Source organism: Hippopotamus amphibius, chromosome 2 (genome assembly GCF_030028045.1).
Source record: "Hippopotamus amphibius kiboko isolate mHipAmp2 chromosome 2, mHipAmp2.hap2, whole genome shotgun sequence".
NCBI classification, from domain to species: Eukaryota; Metazoa; Chordata; class Mammalia; order Artiodactyla; family Hippopotamidae; genus Hippopotamus; species Hippopotamus amphibius.
Genome location: NC_080187.1, coordinates 192503240 through 192524989, shown reverse-complemented (window position 1 = coordinate 192524989; position 21750 = coordinate 192503240). Strand labels below are relative to the sequence as shown.

The window sequence follows — 21750 nt, the reverse complement described above, 5'->3', positions numbered from 1 at the left end:
ATTGTTATCTCTTCTTCTTGGATTGATCCCTCAATCTTTATGTAGTGTCCTTTCTTGTCTCTTGTAACATTTTTTATTTTAAAGTCTATTTTCTCTGATATGCGTATCACTACTCCAGCTTTCTTTTGACTTCCATTTGCATGGAATATCTTTTTCCATGCCCTCACCTTCTGTCTGTATGTGTCCCTAGGTCTGAAGTGGGTCTCTTGTAGACAGCATATAGAAGGGTCTTGTTTTTGTATCCATTCAGCCAGTCTGTGTCTTTTGGTTGGTGCATTTAGTCCATTTACATTCAAGGTAATGATCAATATGTATGTTCCTATTACCATTTTCTTAATTGTTTTGTTTTTATTTCTGTAGGTCCTTTTCTTTTCTTATGTTTCCTACTTAGAGAAGTTCCTTTAGAATTGGTTGTAGAGGTGGTTTGGTGGTGCTGAATTCTCTTAGCTGTTGCTTGTCTGGAAAGCTTTTGTTTTCTCCATCGAATCTGAATGAGATCCTTGTTGGGTAGAGTATCCTTGGTTGTAGGTTCTTCCCTATCATCACTTTAAATTGTGCCGATCCCTTCTGGCTTGTAGAGTTTCTGCTGAGAAATCAGCTGTTACCCTTATGGGAGTTCCCTTGTATATTATTTGTCATTTTTCCCTTGTTGCTTTTAATAACTTTTCTTTGTCTTTAATTTTTGTCAATTTGACTACTATATGTCTTGGCGTGTTTCTCCTTGGGTTTATCCTGCCTGGGACCCTCTGTGCTTCCTGAACTTGGGTAGCTATTTCCTTTCCCATGTTAGGGAAATTTTCAACTATATTCTCTTCCAGTATTTTCTCAGGTCCTTTCTCTCTCTCTTCTCCTTCTGGGATCCCTATAATGTGAATGTTGGTGCATTTAATGTTGTCCCAGAGTACTCTTAGGCTGTCTTCAGTTCTTTTCATTCTTTTTTCTTTATTCTTTTCTGCATCAGTGATTACCACCATTCTGTCTTCCAGGTCACTTATTCATCCTTCTGCCTCAGTTAATCTGCTATTGGTTCCTTCTAGTGTATTTTCCATTTCAGTTATTGTGTTGCATATCTTTGTTTGTTTGTTCTTTAATTCTTCTAGGTCTTTGGTAAACTTTTCTTGCAACTTTTCAGTCTTTGCATCCAATCTTTTTTCAAAGTCTTGGATCATCTTCACCATCATTATTCTGAATTCTTTTTCCAGAAGAGTGCCTATCTCCTCTTCATTTAGTTGTTTTTCTGGTATTTTATCTTACCCCTTCATCTGGTACAAAGTCTTTTGCCTTTTCATTTTCTCTGTCTTTCTGTGGCTGTGATTTTCAGTTCCACAAGATGGAATACTGCTGATACTGCTTGATGCTGCTGTCTGCCCTCTTGCGGAGGAAGCTGTGTAGGAGGCTAGTGGGTGCTTCCTGATGGGAGGGACTGATGGTGGGGTGGGCTGTGTGGGTGGAGCTCAGTAAAATTTTAATCCAATTTGGTGGGTGGAGCTCAGTGACACTTTAATCTGCTTGTCTGCCAATGGATGGGGCTGTGTTCCCACCCTGGTGGTCCTTTGGCCTGAGGTGACCCAGCACTGGAGCTTACAGGCTCTTTGATAGAGCTGATGGTGGACTCTTGAAGGGCTCAAGCCAATGAGCACTTCTCAGAACCCCTGCTGCCAGTGCCCCTGTCTCCTTGGTGAGCTACAGCTGCCCCCGACCTCTGCAGGCAACCCCCCAGCAGCAGCAGGTAGGTCTGGTTCAGTCTCCTATGGGGTCACTACTCCTTCCCCCTGGGTCCTGGTGAGCCCACTTTTTTGTATGCCCTCCAAGAGTGGAGTCTCCGTTTCCCCCAGTCCTGTGGAGGTCCTGCAATCAAATCCCGCTGGCTTTCAAAATCTGATTTTCTGGGGATTCCTCCTCCTGTTGCTGGACCCCCAGGTTAGGAAGCCTGATGTGGGGCTCAGAACCCTCAGGATTTCTGTGGTATAACTGTTCTCCAGCTTGTGAGTCACCCACCCAGCATTTATGGGATTTGATTTTAACGTGATTGCACCCCTCCTACAGTCTCATTGTGGCTTCTCCTTTGTCTCTGGATGTGGGGTAGGTTTTTTGGTGAGTTCCAGTGTCTTTCTGTCGATGGTTGTTCAGCAGTTAGTTGTAATTCCAGTGCTCTTGCAAGAGGGAGTGAGCGCACGTTCTCCTACTCCACCATCTTGATTCTTCTCTGACACACAAGCTTTAAATGACACATTAGACCATCTCGACTTAATTGATATTTATAGGACATTCCATCCAAAAGTGACAGAATACACTTTCTTCTCAAGAGCACACAGAACATTTTCCAGGATAGATCACATCTTGGGTCACAAATCAAACCTCGGCAAATTCAAGAAAATTGAAATCATATCAAGCATCTTCTCAGACCACAACACCATGAGACTAGATATTAATTTTGGGAAAAAAACTGCAAAAAATACAATCACATGGAGCTAAACAATTCACTGTTAAACAACCAAGAAATCATTAAAGAAATCAAAGAGGAAATCAAAAAATATCTTGAAACAAACGACAATGAAAACACAACAACCCAGAACCTATGGGATGCAGCAAAAGCAGTTCTAAGAGGGAAGTTTATAGCAATACAATCCTACCTTAAGAAACAAGAAAAATATCGAATAAACAGCCTAACCTTACACCTAAAACAATTAGAAAAAGAAGAACAAAGAAACCCCAAAGTGAGCAGAAGGAAAGAAATCATAAAGATCAGAGCAGAAATAAATGAAAAAGAAAGGAAGGAAGCAATAACAAAAATTAATAAAACTAAAAGCTGGTTCTTTGAGAAGAAAAACAAAATTGATAAACCATTAGCCAGACTCATCAAGAAAAAAAGGGAGAAGATACAAATCAACAGAATTAGAAATGAAAAAGGAGAAGTAACAACAGACACCACAGAAATACAAAAGATCATGAAAGACTACTGCAAGCATCTATATGCCAATAAATTGGATAACCTTGAAGAAATGGATAAATTCTTAGAAAAATACAATCTTCCAAGACTGAACCAGGCAGAAATAGAAACTATGAACAGACCAATCACAAGTACGGAAATTGAGGCAGTGATTTAAAATCTCCCAACAAACAAAAGCCCAGGGCCAGATGGATTCACAGGCGAATTCTATCAAACATTTAGAGAAGAGCTAACACCTATCCTTCTCAAACTCTTCCAAAATATAGCAGAAGGAGGAACACTCCCAAACTCATTCCACGAGGCCACCATCACCCTGATACCACAACCAGGCAAAGATGTCACAAAAATAGAAAACTACAGACCCATATCACTGATGAATTTAGATGCGAAAATCCTCAACAAAATACTAGCTAACAGAATCCAACAGCACGTTAAAAAAATCATACACCATGACCAAGTGGGGTTTATCCCTGGGATGCAAGGATTCTTCAATATATGCAAATCAATCAACGTGATACATCATATCAACAAATTGAAGGATAAAAACCATATGATCATCTCAATAGATGCAGGAAAAGCTCTTGACAAAATTCAACATCCATTTATGATAAAAGCTCTCCAGAAAATGGGCATAGGAGGAAATTACCTCAACATAATAAAAGCCATATATGAAAAACCAAAAGCCAACATTGTTCTAAATGGGGAAAAACTGAAAGAATTCCCTCTTAGAACAGGAACAAGACAAGGGCGTCCACTCTCACCATTATTATTCAACATAATTTTGGAAGTTTTAGCCACAGCAATCAGAGAAGAAAAAGAAATAAAAGGAATCCAAATTGGAAAAGAAGTAAAATTGTCACTCTTTGCAGATGACCTGATATTATACATAGAAAACCCTAAAGATTCTACCAGAAAACTGCTAGCACTAATTGATGAATTTAGTAAAGTAGCAGGATACAAAATTAATGCACAGAAATCTCTTGCATTCCTATACACTAACAACAGAAGAGCGGAAAGAGAAATTAAGGAAACTCTCCCATTCACCATTGCAACAAAAAGAATAAAATACCTAGGAATAAACCTGCCTAAGGAGGCAAAAGATCTGTATGCAGAAAACTTTAAGACATTGATGAAAGAAATCAAAGATGATACTAACAGATGGAGAGACATACCATGTTCTTGGATTGGAAGAATCAACAGTGAAAATGACTGTACCCAAAGCAACTTACAGATTCAATGCAATCCCTATCAAATTACCAATGGCATTTTTCACAGAACTAGAACAAGAAATCTTACGATTTGTATGGAAATGCAAACGACCCTGAATAGCCAAAGCAATCTTGAGAAGGAAAGACGGAGTTGGTGGCATTAGGCTTCCTGACTTCAAACTATACTACAAGGCTACAGTGATCAAGACAGTATGGTACTGGCACTAAAATAGAAAGGAAGATCAATAGAATAGAATAGAAAACTCAGTGGTAAGCCCAAACACACATGGGCACCTTATCTTTGACAAAGGAGGCAAGAATATACAATGGAAAAAAGGCAGCCTTTTCAATAAGTGGTGCTGGGAAAATTGGACAGCTACATGGAAAAGAATGAAATTAGAACACTTCCTAACACCATACACAAAAATAAACTCCAAGTGGATTAAAGACCTACATGTAAGGCCACACACTATCAAACTCTTAGAGGAAAACACAGGCAGATCACTCTATGTCATAAATCAAAGCAAGATCCTTTTTGACCCACCTCCTAGAATCATGGAAATAAAATCAAGAATAAACAAATGGGACCTCATGAAACTTAAAAGCTTTTGCACAGCGAAAGAAACCATAAACAACACAAGAAGGCAACCCTCAGAATGGGAAAAAATAGTTGCCAATGAAACAACGGACAAAGGATTAACCTCCAAAATATACAAGCAGCTCATGCAGCTTCATACCAAAAAAGCAAATAACCCAATCCACAAATGGGCAAAAGACCTAAATAGACATTTCTCCAAAGAAGACATACAGATGGCCAACAAACACATGAAAAGATGTTCAACGTCACTAATTATCAGAGAAATGCAAGTCAAAGCCACAATGAGGTATCATCTCACAACAGTCAGAATGGCCATCATCAAAAAATCTGGAAACAACAAGTGTTGGAGAGGGTGTGGAGAAAAAGGAACTCTCCTGCCCTGGTGGTGGGAATGTAAGTTGGTACAGCCACTATGGAAAACAATTTGGAGGTTCCTTAAAAAACTACAAACAGAACTACCATATGATCCAGTAATCCCACTCCTGGGCATATACCCAGAGAAAACCATAATCCCAAAAGAAATGTGTACCAAAATGTTTATTGCAGCACTATTTACAATAGCCAGGACATGGAAGCAACCTAAATGCCCATCAGCAAATGAATGGATACAGAAGATGTGGCATATATATACAATGGAATATTACTCAGCTATAAAAAGGGATGAGATGGAGCTATATGTAATGAGGTGGATAGCCCTAGAGTCTGTCATACAGAGTGAAGTAAGTCAGAAAGAGAAAGACAAATATTGTATGCTTACTCATATATACGGAATCTAAAAATGGTACTGATGAACTCAGTGACAAGACAAGAATAAGCATGCAGATGCAGAGAATGGACTGGAGATCTCGAGGTTTGGGGGGCGGGGGGTGAAGGGGAAGCTGAGACGAAGTGAGAGAGTAGCATAGACATATATATAGTACCAACTGTAAAATAGATAGCCAGTGGGAAGTTGCTGTATAACAAAGGGAGTTCAGCTCGATGATGGATGATGCCTTGGAGGACTGGGACCGGGAGGGTGGGGGGGAGTCACGGGAGGGAGGGAATATGGGTATATGTGCATAAATACAGATGACTGACCTTGCTGTACCTCAAAAACTGGTACAGGAGTGTAAAGCAATTATATACCAATAAAAATAAATAAATAAAGTAAATCCAAAAAAAAAGTGATTATGTGCTTTTTGCCATTGGAAGATGTGCATGATATGTTTAAGTGAAAAATGAGCTTATGAAATATCAAGCATAACATGATCCACTTTTTCAAAAAAAGCATATATGTGTATATATGTATGTATGTATATGTATAAAACACTATACATCTATATCCATATCTGTCTACCTACCTTCCCATCAAGCTCTTGAGAACATATACATAGAGTGGTTCTCTTTTAGTGATAGAATTATGGGTCATGTTTGCTTTCTTCTTTATGGCTCTTTATGTTATCTGAAGTTGTAATACTGTTCACACAATACTTTGCCAATTAGGAAAAAAGCCAAAAGATTACTCCATTTTTTTTTTTTAGTGAGAAGAAAAAAATATTCAGAGGGAAAAAAATAAAGATTTTCCATCTAAACTAATTATTTCAGGACCCTTGAGCCTACCTTGTTTAACTTGCTGGCAAATAATGTTTATTTCAACCCAGATTTGAAGATTACCCCATTCTGAGAATCTAAGAGAGGCAATGCATGATAGAAAATTCTGTATGAGAAGAATCAGGACATTTATAGTATACATTTGCTTAATATTGGGGGGAGGAAAGAGCACCCAAGAAAATTATTACTGGAGGTGCTCTCTATAATCCCAATCTTGGCTACTTATATCTAAACCCATGGTTTTGGGGATGAAATATTGAAATCATAAATTTATACCACTCAGTTTTCTTTTGTTACACATTTGAGTTCAGTGGGAGTTCATGCAAAAAGATTTTTAAAAGGTATTGAAAGACCAGGACCTAAGTGATAGTAACAATTGGGAGGAAATGACCAAAATGCTCATCTTTAAACCTGTCAAATATGTTTCAATTATTTCATAAACATTGATATGTATTTTTCATGCTATCATGCATACAGATTGTTTCAGATTTAATGTCATGAAAACGTTTTAAACACATTGAGTCCTGGGTTAATTTTGCTGCCATAGCTGCTTTAGTATTCAGGGCATGCCCAGAAATCTATAATTAAACCCTGTTTTGGTTTCTCCAAAGATTCCTACATTGATTACATTTCTCCAGTGCATATGTCTTCTGCCCAGAGAAGAGCAGACTGAGAATGTAATTTTCTTTTGGCTGACAAGCAAACCCATTACATGCTTCGTTTTTGTGGCATTGATCACAGGTTTTATTGTTAGGAAAATTAACTAATTAAACCATGAAGTGATTCTACTGCTTTTGAGTAGTGTCCTAGTGATATACCTAATGACATTTCATCTTTAATCAACAAAATACATATTGCATTTTTTTGCACATCTATTTTATGGAAAGTTATTGTTTGAGTGAACAGGGTTCATAAATGCAAATGGCTCCAGGGCCAGGCAAGTAATGTTAGTTGTGTGATCTGGACTATACAAGACATTAAGGAGTGGTTGGGGCTTTGGTGAAGGTGAATATCATGTCATCCGTAAATTCATACAGGTTCTTTTTAAACATTATGCAGGCCAAACAAAATGCACCTTGTTCTAATTCCCAATTTCTAGTCAGGCTAGCAAAATATTTCAGTGAGTTTAGTTTCTATCATAAATTGTAAAATTTTAGAGCACTCAGTAGTATTGGAGACCTTCTAGTACAGCTGGTGCAGCTGCCGAAGTTTTTGTAGTGGTATCACCCAGTGTGGTTTGCTGGTACCATTCCCCTAGATTCTAATAAAGATACCTGTTCAGGGGTTGAGTATTTTACAGGTCACTCAGTTAATAAGGGATGGAACTGGGGCTTGATATCAAAATTTCATGTACTTTCTCCATTTTTCTACACTTGGCAGGGTAGTGTTGTCCCCTAACTGCTGCTCTAGCACTGTATCTTTGTCACAACCTAGAGTCAGCCTGTGGCTAACTGTGTGTATACCTTTTTGGTGCAGTAGACAGAGGACCAGGAATTTGAAGACCTGGGTTCTCGCCTGGGTCTCTTGTCCGATAACTCAACTGTGGACATGTGAGATATCAGAGGCAGACATTGGGACTGAAGCCAGATCTCCTAGTTTCAACCTCAACGCTCATGTCAAAGTCAAAATTGTATTCTAAACATGACATCATGGTTTCAGTCCATTTACTAACAGGTCATTTTATGTTTGAATATAGAGTGCCTTAAGAAGACTGACAAAATGACTCTTTCTCCTACCATCTCTCTCTCTCTCTCTTTTTTTATAGATTGCATGTAGGCCAACATGGGCTTAACTGTGCTTTGCTGTGTTTGTGGTGGCATGGGGCTGTGAATGCCAAAGTCGCCTCAATCATTATTAATGCATTTCTGCATGCCAACCTTGTAACCGATTGCACTTCATTACAGAGCTTGGAAAAAACAGGCATTCTTTTGTTTTAGCATTTGTTACTTATATTTTGTGGTAAAGCATTGTGTGTTATGCCAGCAAAAATGTATAGTTCCTATTCCTTGAAGGGAGTTATGTGTTGCTTTTCCCTCCTAATTAATTGTTTTGCAAGAACCAGCTGGTGTTGGAAGAGGAAGTTCCAAGAAGAAGAAATGACAGCTATAGAGCATGGGCAAAGGGCTGGCCTGGGCGGAGGGACTACGGTGGGAATTTAGGCAGAGCCGGAAACACTGTTCGTTTTCTGCCTGGAAAAGGGTTCATGTGAGATGTTAGGAAGACAGTTTAGGGGAAAAAAAATCCTAAGTAAATAGAATTTCAGCCAATACTTTCATGAACTTCACCCTTCTTTGGAATGTTTTCATTCTCTGGGGGAAAACAGAGTTTGAGTCATTTATACAGCAAGTGAGAACTTTACTAAAAAGGAAACCTCAGGAGATGTTTGCCCTTTGGTGCTTTCTGAGGCCCTAGTTTACGAGCTCTGCAACACTGTCAGAGAAAAGTTCATTTCGGAGGAACTTGTTTCTCATGCTTTCTTCATTATATGAGACTGTAAATTTTCATGACTGTGAGGAGGATTCCTTGATGTGATTATCTGATGCACAAGCCCCGTATCTCCCACTTAATACAATGATTTTTCTTGTCTGCTCTCCCTCCCCCTCCCCACATTTACTCCCTAAATTTCACACATAGCACTCTGGCTTTATAAATCTTTTTCTTTGATTCTGCAAACTGATTGCTTAAATGTAAAATATCATTCCTGGAGCCAAGGGCATGTAACCTCTGGGTTCCCTGGGTTCCTAAATGCAGGCTGTGATTTTGGTTCTGGACAGCAGAAGGAGATGTTGAGCCAGAAAATGTGTTTTTTTTTTGTTGTTTTTTTTTTGTTTGTTTTTTAAAAAAAACTTAACTTGTAAACAATTAGTGTTACATTTTCAAATAATTAGAAAGCTGAGAGCTAAAATGGTTGTTTTTGTAACGTGAACATTCTCTTCTTTCAGAGGAGCCACAGCAAAAAAAAAAAAAAAAAACCATTTAAATAAATATTTTCTACATAGGATGAGTCTTTGGGGAACCAGTTCATTTTGCTGTAAGACAAAACATCCATTTTCTGGCCTGTCTCTCACCCCTCTTTCTGTCCTGGGCACTCGTTTTGTATATGCACGTTGTGGCCTAAAGTGTGGGTGACTGGCTTTGGCGCTCAACTACGGGAATGCCTACTGTGTAGTTCTCTGGTTGTGACTGAAAGTTCTAGCAGCCATGTCAGCTTGGCCTGTGTTACTTCAAAGCCTGTCATCCAAAGGGTTTGGAGAGGAACTTTTCCTTCCTCTAGAGGCATTGTCTTTCCATTTTGAAGAAAAGAATAAAATGCCACTTCTAAGAGTGGCATTTTATTCTTAAGTCATAGGAGTGGCATTTTATTCTTTCCTTAAGTCACCATGCACTCTTCCTCTTAAACAGCAGGGATGGATGAGACGTGGGCAAGGTTATTGTAGTGCAGATTAGATCTAGGGCACTGGAGGGAGTTTCCATTTGGAACGACCCTCTACACTTTGGTGTCTCTAGTTTCTTTCCCAGAAGATTTATTCTATTGTTTGAGCTGATGAGTACAATTTTCACTTAAAATATTCCACTATGTTATAATGACTATGTCAATTCAGTAAATGCCATTATTTGTTTTTATTGTCAAATTTCTAAAAGATGTGCTTCTCAGAAGACTGCCGTTTTAAGTTGGATCGTAATACATGGTTCTACAAGTTGATTAATTTATTGTATGTACAGAATTCCCCGGAATCCTAGAAGATTTCATCAGCTGTCTTTAGTCTTTCCCTTTCCATCCTTTACCATTATCCCATGCCAAATCAGTGCTTCTTAAGTCCATGAAGCTCAGGTAACCTTATGTATCAAATTTACCAAGGGCCCCGAGTTCAAGCCCAGCTCAAGATGATGCTTTAACTTTTAGGTAATTTAAAACGTTCATGATGATTCTGTTTGCCTTATGTTTACCCACCTACTTCCTGGAATTCGCAAATTTGCTATGGTATCTGCATCACCAAGAATTATCCAACTAGCTTACTGAAACTGAATCTCGTGCAGTAGTCTGTCTAAATAGTGACGAAATGAATTTACCTCTAGGCCAGCTTCTCCTTAGAGTTGATAGGTATCCTTTGTATACTTTGTTATGATTTGCCTTCCTCCCCTCTCCTTTAAGGAAAGCAAAGGAAAATTTGTTTGGACAAAACAGAAGTTTTTCCAATGGCCATGTAGTTTTTGAAAAAAAGCAGCCGCTGGAGCTGGACTCAGTTGTAGAAGAAACTGTAACAGGGGATTATGCCTTAATCATAAATGGCCACAGTTTGGTGAGTCTGCTTAAAGTGTTTTTTATTTCTTTTTCTCCACCCCAATAATCATTTCTTTTGTGCTGTCATAACGAAATCTTCTTTTGTGTATTCAAAACAAATGACACTAGTAGAAATAGGGCATACACAATGATTTCCTATTTGCAAAGGGAAGGGAAACTTCTAATATATATTTCATACATTATTGCTTGAACCACCACAGTGAAGGGGAGGATCTGAAGAAGTACTGAATTCGGAGCATATCAATCTCGTCTAAATGACTGTAGACTGTTTAGCAGTACTGTTTAAGTGCTTTCCTGAGGGAGAGTATCACAGCTCCCTGTGGTTTAACTAAAATAATGCAACTGATGGATGTTTTGCAGTTATTGCCCTTGCTAATGTTTGTGATTTGCAGGGCATAACCTGACCTTCATATAATTACCACACCAAATTATTGCTATTAAGATACCTCTAGTGGTTTTTCTAAATAGCAGCATTTTAGAGCAATGCCAAACAATTTGCTTTGATTAGGAAATCTGGTTCTTGTCGTAATAGAATAAACTTGCATTGTACTTTTAATGTAGTTCAGGTTCCGACTCTTGAACAAATATCAAAATGCTTTTCTGAGTTTCTAATTTAGAAAGCAAAAGCTCTGATTGTACTCCAGTGAAATTATCATTTATATGCACAAAGACCTAATCTCACTTCTTTCTCTGGCTTTGATGATTATTTTTCACTTTTGGAGTTTGGAGAATAAACGTTATCTTCTTATAGACAGTTTCTTAGAGGACAAAAGAAGTTGGATATGAGTATACTGTATTTCCCCCCTTGTGATCAGCTGTCTGTTAGCTCTTAGTGCTTAGAGCACTATCCAGCTGGATTCCAGACGTAATGATGTGTTGCCTTCTACACCGTGGAAAGTTACAGAGCTCAGTTGCAGGCCAAGCTTAGTTAAAAGTTTGTCCAGATGACACGAACTTCTCCCTTGCACAGATGAGCAGCAACTGAAAATTCTAAGCCTGTCAGCTGGGACTTGGAGCTGGTGGCCTACAAGCTGAATTCACGAGGAACCACAATAGGGAAAGGGTCCCTAATGACTTGTGCTTTGACTTTCCCTCAGGCTCAAAGAGGCCAGTGTGTGGTTGGTTAGAGTACTCAGGTGATAACACACACGATTCTCTCTCTGTCTCTAAATCTGTTGAAAGAAAGAGTTGATAGATGCCCCTCAAGAACTCCCTCAGCTTCAAAGCCTGAAGCTTATGAAACCATGAAATGTCATTTTTCGTTTAAGGAGAATTGACTGTGTTTCTGCTAGTTTGGTCAGAAGTTTAAAACAAAAGTTGTGATTCCAATTTGCTCAAACCTTGATGCTTTGCAGAATGTAACTGGATCTTTCTTTCTCACCGTCTGTGTCTAGGTTTTTCATTTGTTAATAATAAAGAAAAAAGAAAAGAGAGAGATGGGAACCATTCTGAGCAAAACAGCCAGTTGCATGCTTTCTCTTTCAGAGAGGGTGATTATATTTGAGAACGCTAACTCACAATTTCCCCTAAGAATTGTAGGCCTTGCCATCAGAATTTCCTACATTAGAGTCATGTGTTTATACTCACTCACCTATCCTTCCATTCATCCCATTAACATTCATTAAGCATGCCCAGGTCACCATGCTGGAGCCTGAGGATAAGGATGTGAAGAGAACAGTCCTTGTTTCAGGGATTGTCATCTGGTGGGAGAGCTAATCTCACAGTGTTATGACAAACCCTATAAAGAAGAATGGACACGGTGCTTTGAGAGCATAGAGGCAAAGCAGCACATTTAGTTCCTCACGGGAAAATCAGGGAAGACTTCCTGGAGGAAGCAATATTTTCAGGTAGAGGAGACAGCAAGTGCAAAGGCACAGAGGCAAGAAAGAACCTGTTAAATTAAGGAAACAAGCAATTTGGCATGACAGTAGTAAAAAGGAAACTTGAAGGTGGTGGTAGAAGACAGAACTCAAAAGGAATGTAGGGGCCAGAATGTGACTGGCTGTGAACCATCTTGCTATAGATTCATTCAAAGATAGTGATGACTCAGAGTTTAGGTGGGTTCCTGTTTTCTCTTAATGTGTTTATTAAATAATGTAGAGATGTCTTTAAGAAAAAAGTTGTAGTTAATTGCAAAGGATTATGTTCTCTTTTCCAGTCCTTTCTTGGTGTGTCTAAAGGCTCTGATGTATTTGGAGAGGAGCAAGGGTGTAAATGGTTGGGGAACCCTGTCTGAGACACAGATTGCATGCCACCCTTTGCACAGGCCTCTCTTGCTTTCAGTCACTATGTTCTTCAAGAACTAATCTCCAGATCATCTGCTTCTCATTTGCCCTCACATTAACAACCACAACAACAAACACTAAATATACAAAACAACAATGCAATGGAAACAATAATGTCATCATGTAGAACAAACAAATCATCATTTTGTAGTTCATTCTAAACTTGGTGAGGTGATGGATTGGTTCTGTCCTTTGCTTTTCCTTATTTTCGTGGTTTCTGGAACTTCTCTGGCATTTTACCATCTCTCTCCAATGCAGCACGGTAATGCATCAAGGAGGACACATGGGCACTGTCTTTTACTTTTATGGTAAAATTCCTTGGCACTAAGTAGGAGTTCAATACTCTTTTCTTTTGTTTGTGTGGCCCTGAGTCAACAATGACTTGTCGAAGTGAATTAAACTGTTTAGAAATCAGTTGAGAAATAAGAAATCTGCTTCCCAAATGACATCTCTCATTTATTATTGTTCTATTGTGGATTTTTTTTTTCTTAATAACATAGGCCCATGCTCTAGAAAGTGATGTCAAGAACGATCTTCTAGAACTTGCCTGCATGTGTAAGACTGTGGTTTGTTGTCGAGTCACCCCTCTCCAGAAAGCCCAAGTAGTAGAGCTGGTGAAGAAGCACAGAAATGCTGTCACTCTGGCCATAGGCGATGGAGCCAATGACGTCAGCATGATCAAATGTAAGGGGATATTGGCTCAATGGGGCACGCTGCAGACCTGGAGCCCCCAGGGTCAGCATTGGGCAATATGTAGTGGAGACTGCACGGCAATGTAATCATCCCAGTGGTTCTAAAATGAATACTTGTAGGGCCCCGTTCGTCCACCATTATTAGCATTCATAAAAAAGAAAAAACACCTCTGCCTTTACTTAAATCATTTGTGTATTGGTCACTATTTGGAGAAGTAAGTAGCTACGGTGTAGAGGAATGAACATCAGACCCACAGTTCCAGTGCTTAGGTTTAGTCCCAGCTTTGCTGCTTCAAATTGTAAAACTTTGTTCAAGTTACTATACTTTCTGAGCCAATTTTCTCTTTTGTAAAACTAGGATAAATACCTAACTATCGTGATTGTCTTGTGAGACTATATATGGGAAAAATTATAAATGCTATAGTTGTAAGGTTTCTGTGAATAAATGATAGGGGAAGAACGATAGGGGAATTCCCTGGTGGTCCAGTGATTAGGGCGCAGTGCTTGCACTGCTGGGGCCCAGGTTTGATCCCTGGTTGGGGAATTAAGGTACCGCAAGACTCGTGGCATGGCCAAAAAGAAGAAAAAAAAACAAAAAACAAAAGAGGAGTGATAGGTAACCCAAAGAGGTTGTGTCTTCGTTTGGGGAATGAAAGTGTCCTCCTTCTCCTTTGCAGGTGCTCACATTGGCGTTGGCATCAGTGGCCAGGAAGGACTGCAGGCAGTCCTAGCCAGCGACTACTCATTTGCACAGTTCAGATACCTCCAAAGACTTCTCCTTGTTCACGGAAGGTGGTCCTATTTCCGAATGTGCAAATTCTTATGCTATTTCTTCTATAAGAATTTTGCATTCACACTTGTGCATTTCTGGTTTGGTTTCTTCTGTGGTTTTTCAGCCCAGGTTGGTAAAAAAGTAATTTTCTTTCTTTTATAAGATCCCCTGGATTGTGGATGACTACTTCATGGGTCTTTACTAACAAATAGAGATCATTTTTATATGTCTAATACAATGACAGTGTGACAATTATGCGATTGATAGTTGACTTGAGATTTGAACCCAAGAAGAATATATATTTAGGTAGAGTTTTATTTTTTGCTTATTTGCATAGTAACTAATGACTGCTCCTTCCTGTGCATTTTAAGTTTTTATTGAAATTTTGGGTATGATGACAGGTGAGTTTGATGTAGAGTTTTAATTTAGAATCTGAGAAACATTAATAAGAAATGTTGAGGTGTATCTATTGGAAAGATGCTCACTTACCCAACACTGACTGTAAATATTTTAAATCAGGGGAAGGAATTGCTACCCTGACCTCAAGGCTGTTTTGACAGCAATTCATTAGCTAAAAATTGATCTGTAGATTATGTTGGTAGCAAGGAAGAAAAATTAGTAAATTCATAAACTAGGATTCTATTTTTATATCTACTTATAGCCATTTTAAAGGTTACTTAACCCCATATCTTGGATATCAATAAAGTCTTGACGCTGGGTATCAACTGTGAAATGTAAGACTTTTAGCATTTAAATACATTTATGAATAAAAATGGCATCAATATTTTAAACAACAACAACGACAAAAGAAAAAGATTGTCCTTGAAAATGAAATGGTAACCGTAACTATCATTAGAAATCTCTTCAGTTGTTCTTCCCTCTTGGTTTCAATCACTGGTTTCAATGATATACGTGGAGCTAATATTTTCAGTTATTTTATTCCAGAAAAATTGGAGTATGAATTAAATCTTGGCATTTTATTTATATATCTTAAATGTGCCGAGGAAGATTAGCAAATCCTTTTTGTAATGAAAGTTGGTTTTGTACATTTTCCCCTTTTTTCTGAGAAGTTGAGATTTCTTAAAGGCATACCCATACCTATTCCTAATTTTCTCTTTTAAGAATAACATTCCCCAAAATAAAAGCAGACTCTGTTGATATTTTTGTTGGTATTTTTGGTAATCTCTAAACAGTTGAAGTAAAGCAAAGCCTTGCTTTTAGTTTCTCAGAAATAAAAGTTTCCTTAGCGCTCCTTCAGAGAAGGCAGCTGGGGTGAGGATATTCACCTGCTCACAATCCGGCCTTAGTCCAACAAACACAAGCGTGGGAGTGTGGCCTGTGACCTCCTGGGCTGTTGCCTTTCTCTCCACATGAGGATGAAGCAAGGCTATTTGCCAAGTGGTGTTTTGGAGAGATCTAGTTTTCACATTGTAAAGGTTTGGGGCTTTTGAAAGATCACAGAATGCTGAAGAGATGCCTTAACCCTTATTTAGCCCTCTTAGGACACAGAAGACTAGTTAATGATTTGAATGTGCAGACATACCAAGCTTGGATAGGCAAGCTTACTGCCAAAGTTGTCTTTTGCTAAAACTGTGACGTTGAAGTCAACGTTCAATGACTTCTAAGATCTACATTTAGGTGATTTTCTGCTCTGCTCTCAGAATCTGATAAAACTGGTCAGAGTCAAATATTAAAAAACTAGATTTTTAATCTTCTCAACAGTATTTTCCGTTTAAGAGAGAACAGCAAGGGAGAACGATGATTGCTCCAAAGACATGAGTATCCGATGTAAACTCAGCTATAAGACACACCACCTGGCTGTAATTAGGTTTCTTAAATGTTTGGTTTAATTGAGCATGTTTCTTTTCCATGCTCTTTTCTTCTTCATTTTATTATTTATTATTTTTGTTTTTTACAATGAAAGCGAGTTCATTGCATAGTCTTCTTTGGAATCCACTGTCAGTCCTGACTGGCCCTCTGTGTTCTTTCCGATGCTGGTGAGTTGAGCTGGACCAGTGGTTCTCAAGCTTTGATGTGTATGGGAATCACCTGAAGGGCTTCTAAAGCACAGGTCCCTGGGCCCCACCTGAGTTTCTGATTCAGTAGGTCTGAGATAGAGCTCCCAAATATGCATTTTTAACAAGTTCCCTGTAGATGCTGATTTTGCAGGTGGGGGACCATACTCTGAAACCATGGGGCTGGCCAATATAGAAGAAAATCTGAAGGTGTGCCTTTTGAACCAGAGCCCAGAGTGAAATCCAATCTGCTGACTTTTTGTTTTGTCCACTCTGGACTCTACTCATCTTTTATGAGGCAGAGGGACCAGTTAAGCAAACAGCTTATCTCCCCTACAGAGTTGTTCCAGAGGATTTAGAATCTCCTTATCCACCTGCCAAAGCCATGGCCCCTGAGGCTTATACATGCAGTAAGACAAGGCCAGGGGATAAAGGGGTGTCCGTTTCAGGGGAGAGGATTTCTTTTCCCAATTCACCCAGTCTCTTAGGATTTTATTTAGCTTAACCCTGAGTTTCTTGAGGAAAGGAAGCACATCTGAGTCATCCATACAGTCTGTAATCTTGAATGACACCCAGCATATAGAAGGCGTACAGTCATTTCAATGTTGATGGATATTTCTAGGGTCTTTCTTGTGCTTGCTTGAGGCAGACCCAGCAGGATGAGTCCCTCCAACATGCCTCCAGTCACTGCTGCAGGTGCCACTTACGCCCCCTGCACCAGGGGCCATCTCTACAGGCTTCGCATCTGGTCTGTGTAAATGTGTGCGGCCTGACCAGCACTGTGGGCTCAGTGTCTTCAGATCTGAGTGTAATTATGGCATTGATTCCAGAAAGTAGAATGATGGCCTTTTTCAGTGGTGTTAATATTAATTTGATATGATGGTTAATTGGACCACAAGTCATACATTTTTAAATTATATATAACTTCGTTCTCGGAAAGAGTTGATTTTCCCTAGTTAATTTTGCTTTGCCTAGGTCTTGGCTGATTTAAATAAGGCAGGACACATCCTCTTTAAGCAGGGGAGGAGTCACCACATAAGACCAATTGGGTTACTGAGTAGAAATCTTGGACTGCTATCCATTTTGCCCTAATTTTTATGATGATTTGATCAAATTGAGACTTAGATTTATATTTCCTGGACAGGGTCCCTGAGTCCTACTATTTAAGGCTTTTATTCATTCAGTGAATATTCACTAAGCCCTTGTATGTGTCAGACTGTGAAGCCTGCTGGAACTTATATCTCAGGTATGGAAGCCGATGTCTAAGAGGTACATCCTTGGTGGACGTGACAAAGTGTGATCTCACACATTTTAATTAGCTATCCTCGTTGTGCAGAATTTAAGGTTTTATTTCCAGGATTTTCAGAAAAGTAGATAGGCTTGCCAGGAGAGTGGTAAGTAGAAATTTGTTATTGTCTGTTAGAGAAGAAAAGGCAGCAAGTCAATGACAGTACCCACGTAGTGGCATAAATGCTTTGATGTCATCTTCTAGGTGGAGTCGTGATATTGTTGATACCAGCAAGTAGGGATAAAAGCAAACTGAAATTATAGCTAACATTTAGCACTTACTGTGTGCCAAACATTGTTTAAATGTTTTGCCTGTGTTAGCTCAATACTTATAACAACCATGTGAAGTAGGTTCTGTCAGTTTGGTCTATGTCAGTTTTTAAAAAATAATTTAAAAATATTTTTAATTGTGATAAAAGACACATAAACATAGGATTTCCTGTCTTAACTATTTGCAAGTGTACAGTTGTAGTATTAAGTACATTCACACTGTTGTACAGCAGATCTCCAGAACTGTTTCATCTTGTGAAACTGAAATTCTATATCCACTGAAAAACAACTCCCCATGTCCCTCTCTCTCAAGCCCGTGGAAATCACCATCCTACTTTCTATTTCTTTGAGTTTGATAATTTAAAATGACATGTTCTAGTTTGCTGATTCTTTCTTCTACTTGGTTGAGTCTGTTGTTGGTGATCTTTAATGACTTCTTCCATCACTGTGTTCTTCAGTTCTAGGATTTCTATTTGTTTGTTTTGATGATTTCTATTTCTTTGTTGAACATCTTATTTTGTTTATGCATTGTTTTCTTAATTTTGGTTGCCTGTGTATTCTTATAGTTCACTGAAATTCTTTAAGAGGATTATTCTGAATTCCTCGTCAGACAGTTCATAGGTCTCCTGCAGCTTGGGGTACTGGATGGGTCAGCTGGCAGCATCTGCGGGTGGTTTGCTGTCAGGGTCTCTAGTTGGGTGAGGTCACTGCCTATGCTCTGAGGTCAGGGGCTGCTGCTGGCTGGGCTCTGTGATTGCTCATGGCAAATGACATTTCAGGCTGTGCTTCCTGACCAGATGGTGTGCACGGCTAGATCCTTTGTTTATGCAGGGCCACAGGCAGGCCTTTAAAGGTTGGACGCAACCTCAGGCTGTGTTCTGTGATTGGGTGGGACCAAAGGGTATGCCCCAGAGTTGGACTGGGTCCCTGTCAGGGCTCCCTCATCAGGTGGGCCCCACAGGCTGTGCTCCATGATTGGGTGGACGCACTGGCTGAGCTCCCTGCTGGGCTGGGCCATAGGCAGTGCTTAGCAATTGGGCAGTTCTATATGCTGGGCTCTGCCTCAGAGCAGAGCTGTAGACTGGGTTCCTCGACTGAGTGGTACCACAGGCTGGGTTTTGAGGCTGTCCAGCGTCATTATTCTGACTCCCTGGTTCTATGGGGCCAGAGGCTATACTTAAGAGCTGGGCAGGCCTTCTGGCCTGGGGCTTTGTATAAGCAGGGCTGTAAGATGGAGGGTTCCCTGGCTGCCTGGGTTTGCTGGCCAGGCTTCCTGGTTGTGTGGGACTGGGGGCTATATTCAGCAGTTAGGTGGGGTTATGAGTTTTCTTCCCTGCCCAGGTGGGGCCACAGAACAGACTCCACAGCAAATACAGCTTGTTGGCTGGATACCCATATCAGGCAGAACTGCATGGACCAAACAAGGGACCTGGCCAGAGGGGCTGCTGGCTCAGCTCTGCAGGTGGGCAGAGTCCCTGGCCGGCATCTCTGCTTTAGTGCTGCTGAGTGCTGATTGCTGTAAGCCCCATCCCCCTTATCTGTCTCCATGTGACCCACTTTGGGTTCTTGTTCTCCCACTGGAGAAACCATAGGCCCAAAGGGGCCCTCTTGGTACGGTGCTGTAACGGCCTGGGGGAGGGGTGATAGGGTATAGTTGCTTCTCCTTCCCTTCTAATGCGATGCTTCTCGGTCTCTGTGATCCAGTGGGGCACTTCAGCTTCACCCCTCAGTTCTGGGGTTTTCACAGTGATGTCTTGTCTGTGGATAGTTGCTAGGTGGTCTTCTTGTGAGGGGGACTGAAACTGGGAATGATCCATGCTGCCATCTTGATGACATCACTCCAGAAGTCTCTTTTTTCCAGAGAGCATTTGTGTGGTATCTGCCAATTCTCCAGGGATACTACCTACCTGAGATCTTTCTTTCTGTTCCAGGATTTTTTTGAATTTGGGTTGCAAACTCTGGTGAATACCATTTGAGATTCAAGTTTTCAGGAGAAATTTTTTTGTCTCTCCCTTTTGCTAGTGCCAAGGTTGACACAGGCAAGTTTCCTTGCAGTCCCTTTCTGTGTAAAGATTTGTTTCTCCTTTATTCTCACACTAAGGATTCAGCCCTTTGCTGCCTTAGCATTAGGAGAATGTTAGGTTCCCCATTTGGTCTAATCCTGGCATCAACAATAGTGTCTCCTAGAATAAACAGTGTCTTAAAGTCAATGATATTTGGTATTATTACCCAAACTCATGTGGCGTGGAACCTTGTTTTTCCCAAGCAATGTGCATAAAGTACTATAGAACAGGTACCATATAGAACCCACTTGGAGAAATTCTGGAATAGATGTCTCTATGGTGACAGTTTCAAAACTATTTATCCTAGTTTCAATGTTTTGAGGCAGTACGATGTACAAAGGACAAAATGATGCTAAGAATATTATTCCCAGAAGAACAGGCTATTTATGTTCCTCTCTTCCATTTTCTTAATTAAATCTAGTCCAGGGATGAATCAGCCCTGTTTTATATGCTAAAGGGATGTGTGGGGGGGGATTGCATTTAAACTTCTATCAAACCTTTTTCACTATCCTCAAAGGTTTTTCCTTATTATAAAAATAATTATATGTGAATATATATTGAGTTTTATATATCTGAGAACATACTCTGTATTTTTCTTATTAAAAAATCACATTTTGAGAAATCCCTTTTGTTTTAGTCTTCAAAAATGTTATTTTTCTTAATGTCATTCCAAAATATGAATTTATTACAAATTGTTTATTCTGATTTTATAAACATTTAAATTTTTGTCATTTTAAATTGAATAATTCATCCCTTGCCCATGAGTCACACGATGCTGTCAAATTGCTAGTAGGAATGCTGTTTACTGTCTTGGGAGGAGAAAACAAAATGATGAATAGGGCAAGTTCCTACCCACCTGGAACTTGTCTTCTCCTTGGAAAATAAAGCTATGCACAGATATCCCTGATAGAAGTACTGTATTTGAACTTAACATGAGAGCATGGGAAAAAGGAGAAATGTGTGAGGATCTGGTGTGACTTCAGGGGCTCAATCTCAAGTGAGTATATGAATATTTTCAAAATTAAGCGGAGGTCTAGAGGCCTGAAAGTCTAGCTACCTGCAGGGATGCAGGGGCTGGTTTGTGTAAAGATGTGAGACTATACAGTAAAAGGAGGGAAACCCTCCTGTCATACCTGAACACTCTCCAACTGACCTGCAGGTAGCTGAGTTTAAAATCATTTTTTAATTTCTAAAATTCCGCTTAAAACCAACTCATTCAGAAATACCTTTAAAAAACTTCATGGCATGACTTATTGTATACAGCAAGCAATATCTTCTAGAGCAGATGTTATGTTGCTATAAAGATGGAAACACTGGTGTTCCCTGGCCCCACCCACATGTGAGCGGGCTGGTGTGTGAGTAACACTGAGAACTGGCTGTGAGGGCAACTCGGATATGGAATTGGGATTGGTTGGGATCATGGTCTCTTTTCCATTCCCTGTTTTTCACTAGAAGCTCCTGATTAACAACAGGTTTAACTGAAAAATCTTTTGGCTTTTTTTCTTAGCCCTGTTTTTCTAAGGACAATATGCTGTAAATGAGGCAAGTGAAAAGAAAACAACATATTTGGGAGAAACACTAGTCTACAGAGAATGAGAATTTTTGAATAGGGGACATTTTTGCAGTGACACGTTTTCCCCCATTGAAATCATTTAGCTGGCTTGGGCCTCCAAAGCCACATGTTGGGCGACAAGGCTTTCTTAGCTCCTAGAGCCCA

General features: G+C 39.7%; 1 protein-coding gene across 1 annotated transcript in view; it reads left to right on the top strand.

The window, feature by feature from the left end:
- ATP8B4 (ATPase phospholipid transporting 8B4 (putative)) overlaps positions 1-21750 on the top strand; it is a 234626-nt gene that overhangs the window by 180761 nt on the left and 32115 nt on the right. The window contains exons 21-23 of the mRNA XM_057724273.1: positions 10500-10647; positions 13435-13618; positions 14304-14527. Coding sequence (XP_057580256.1) covers positions 10500-10647; positions 13435-13618; positions 14304-14527 — 556 coding nt within the window. The remainder of the gene's footprint in view (positions 1-10499; positions 10648-13434; positions 13619-14303; positions 14528-21750) is intronic.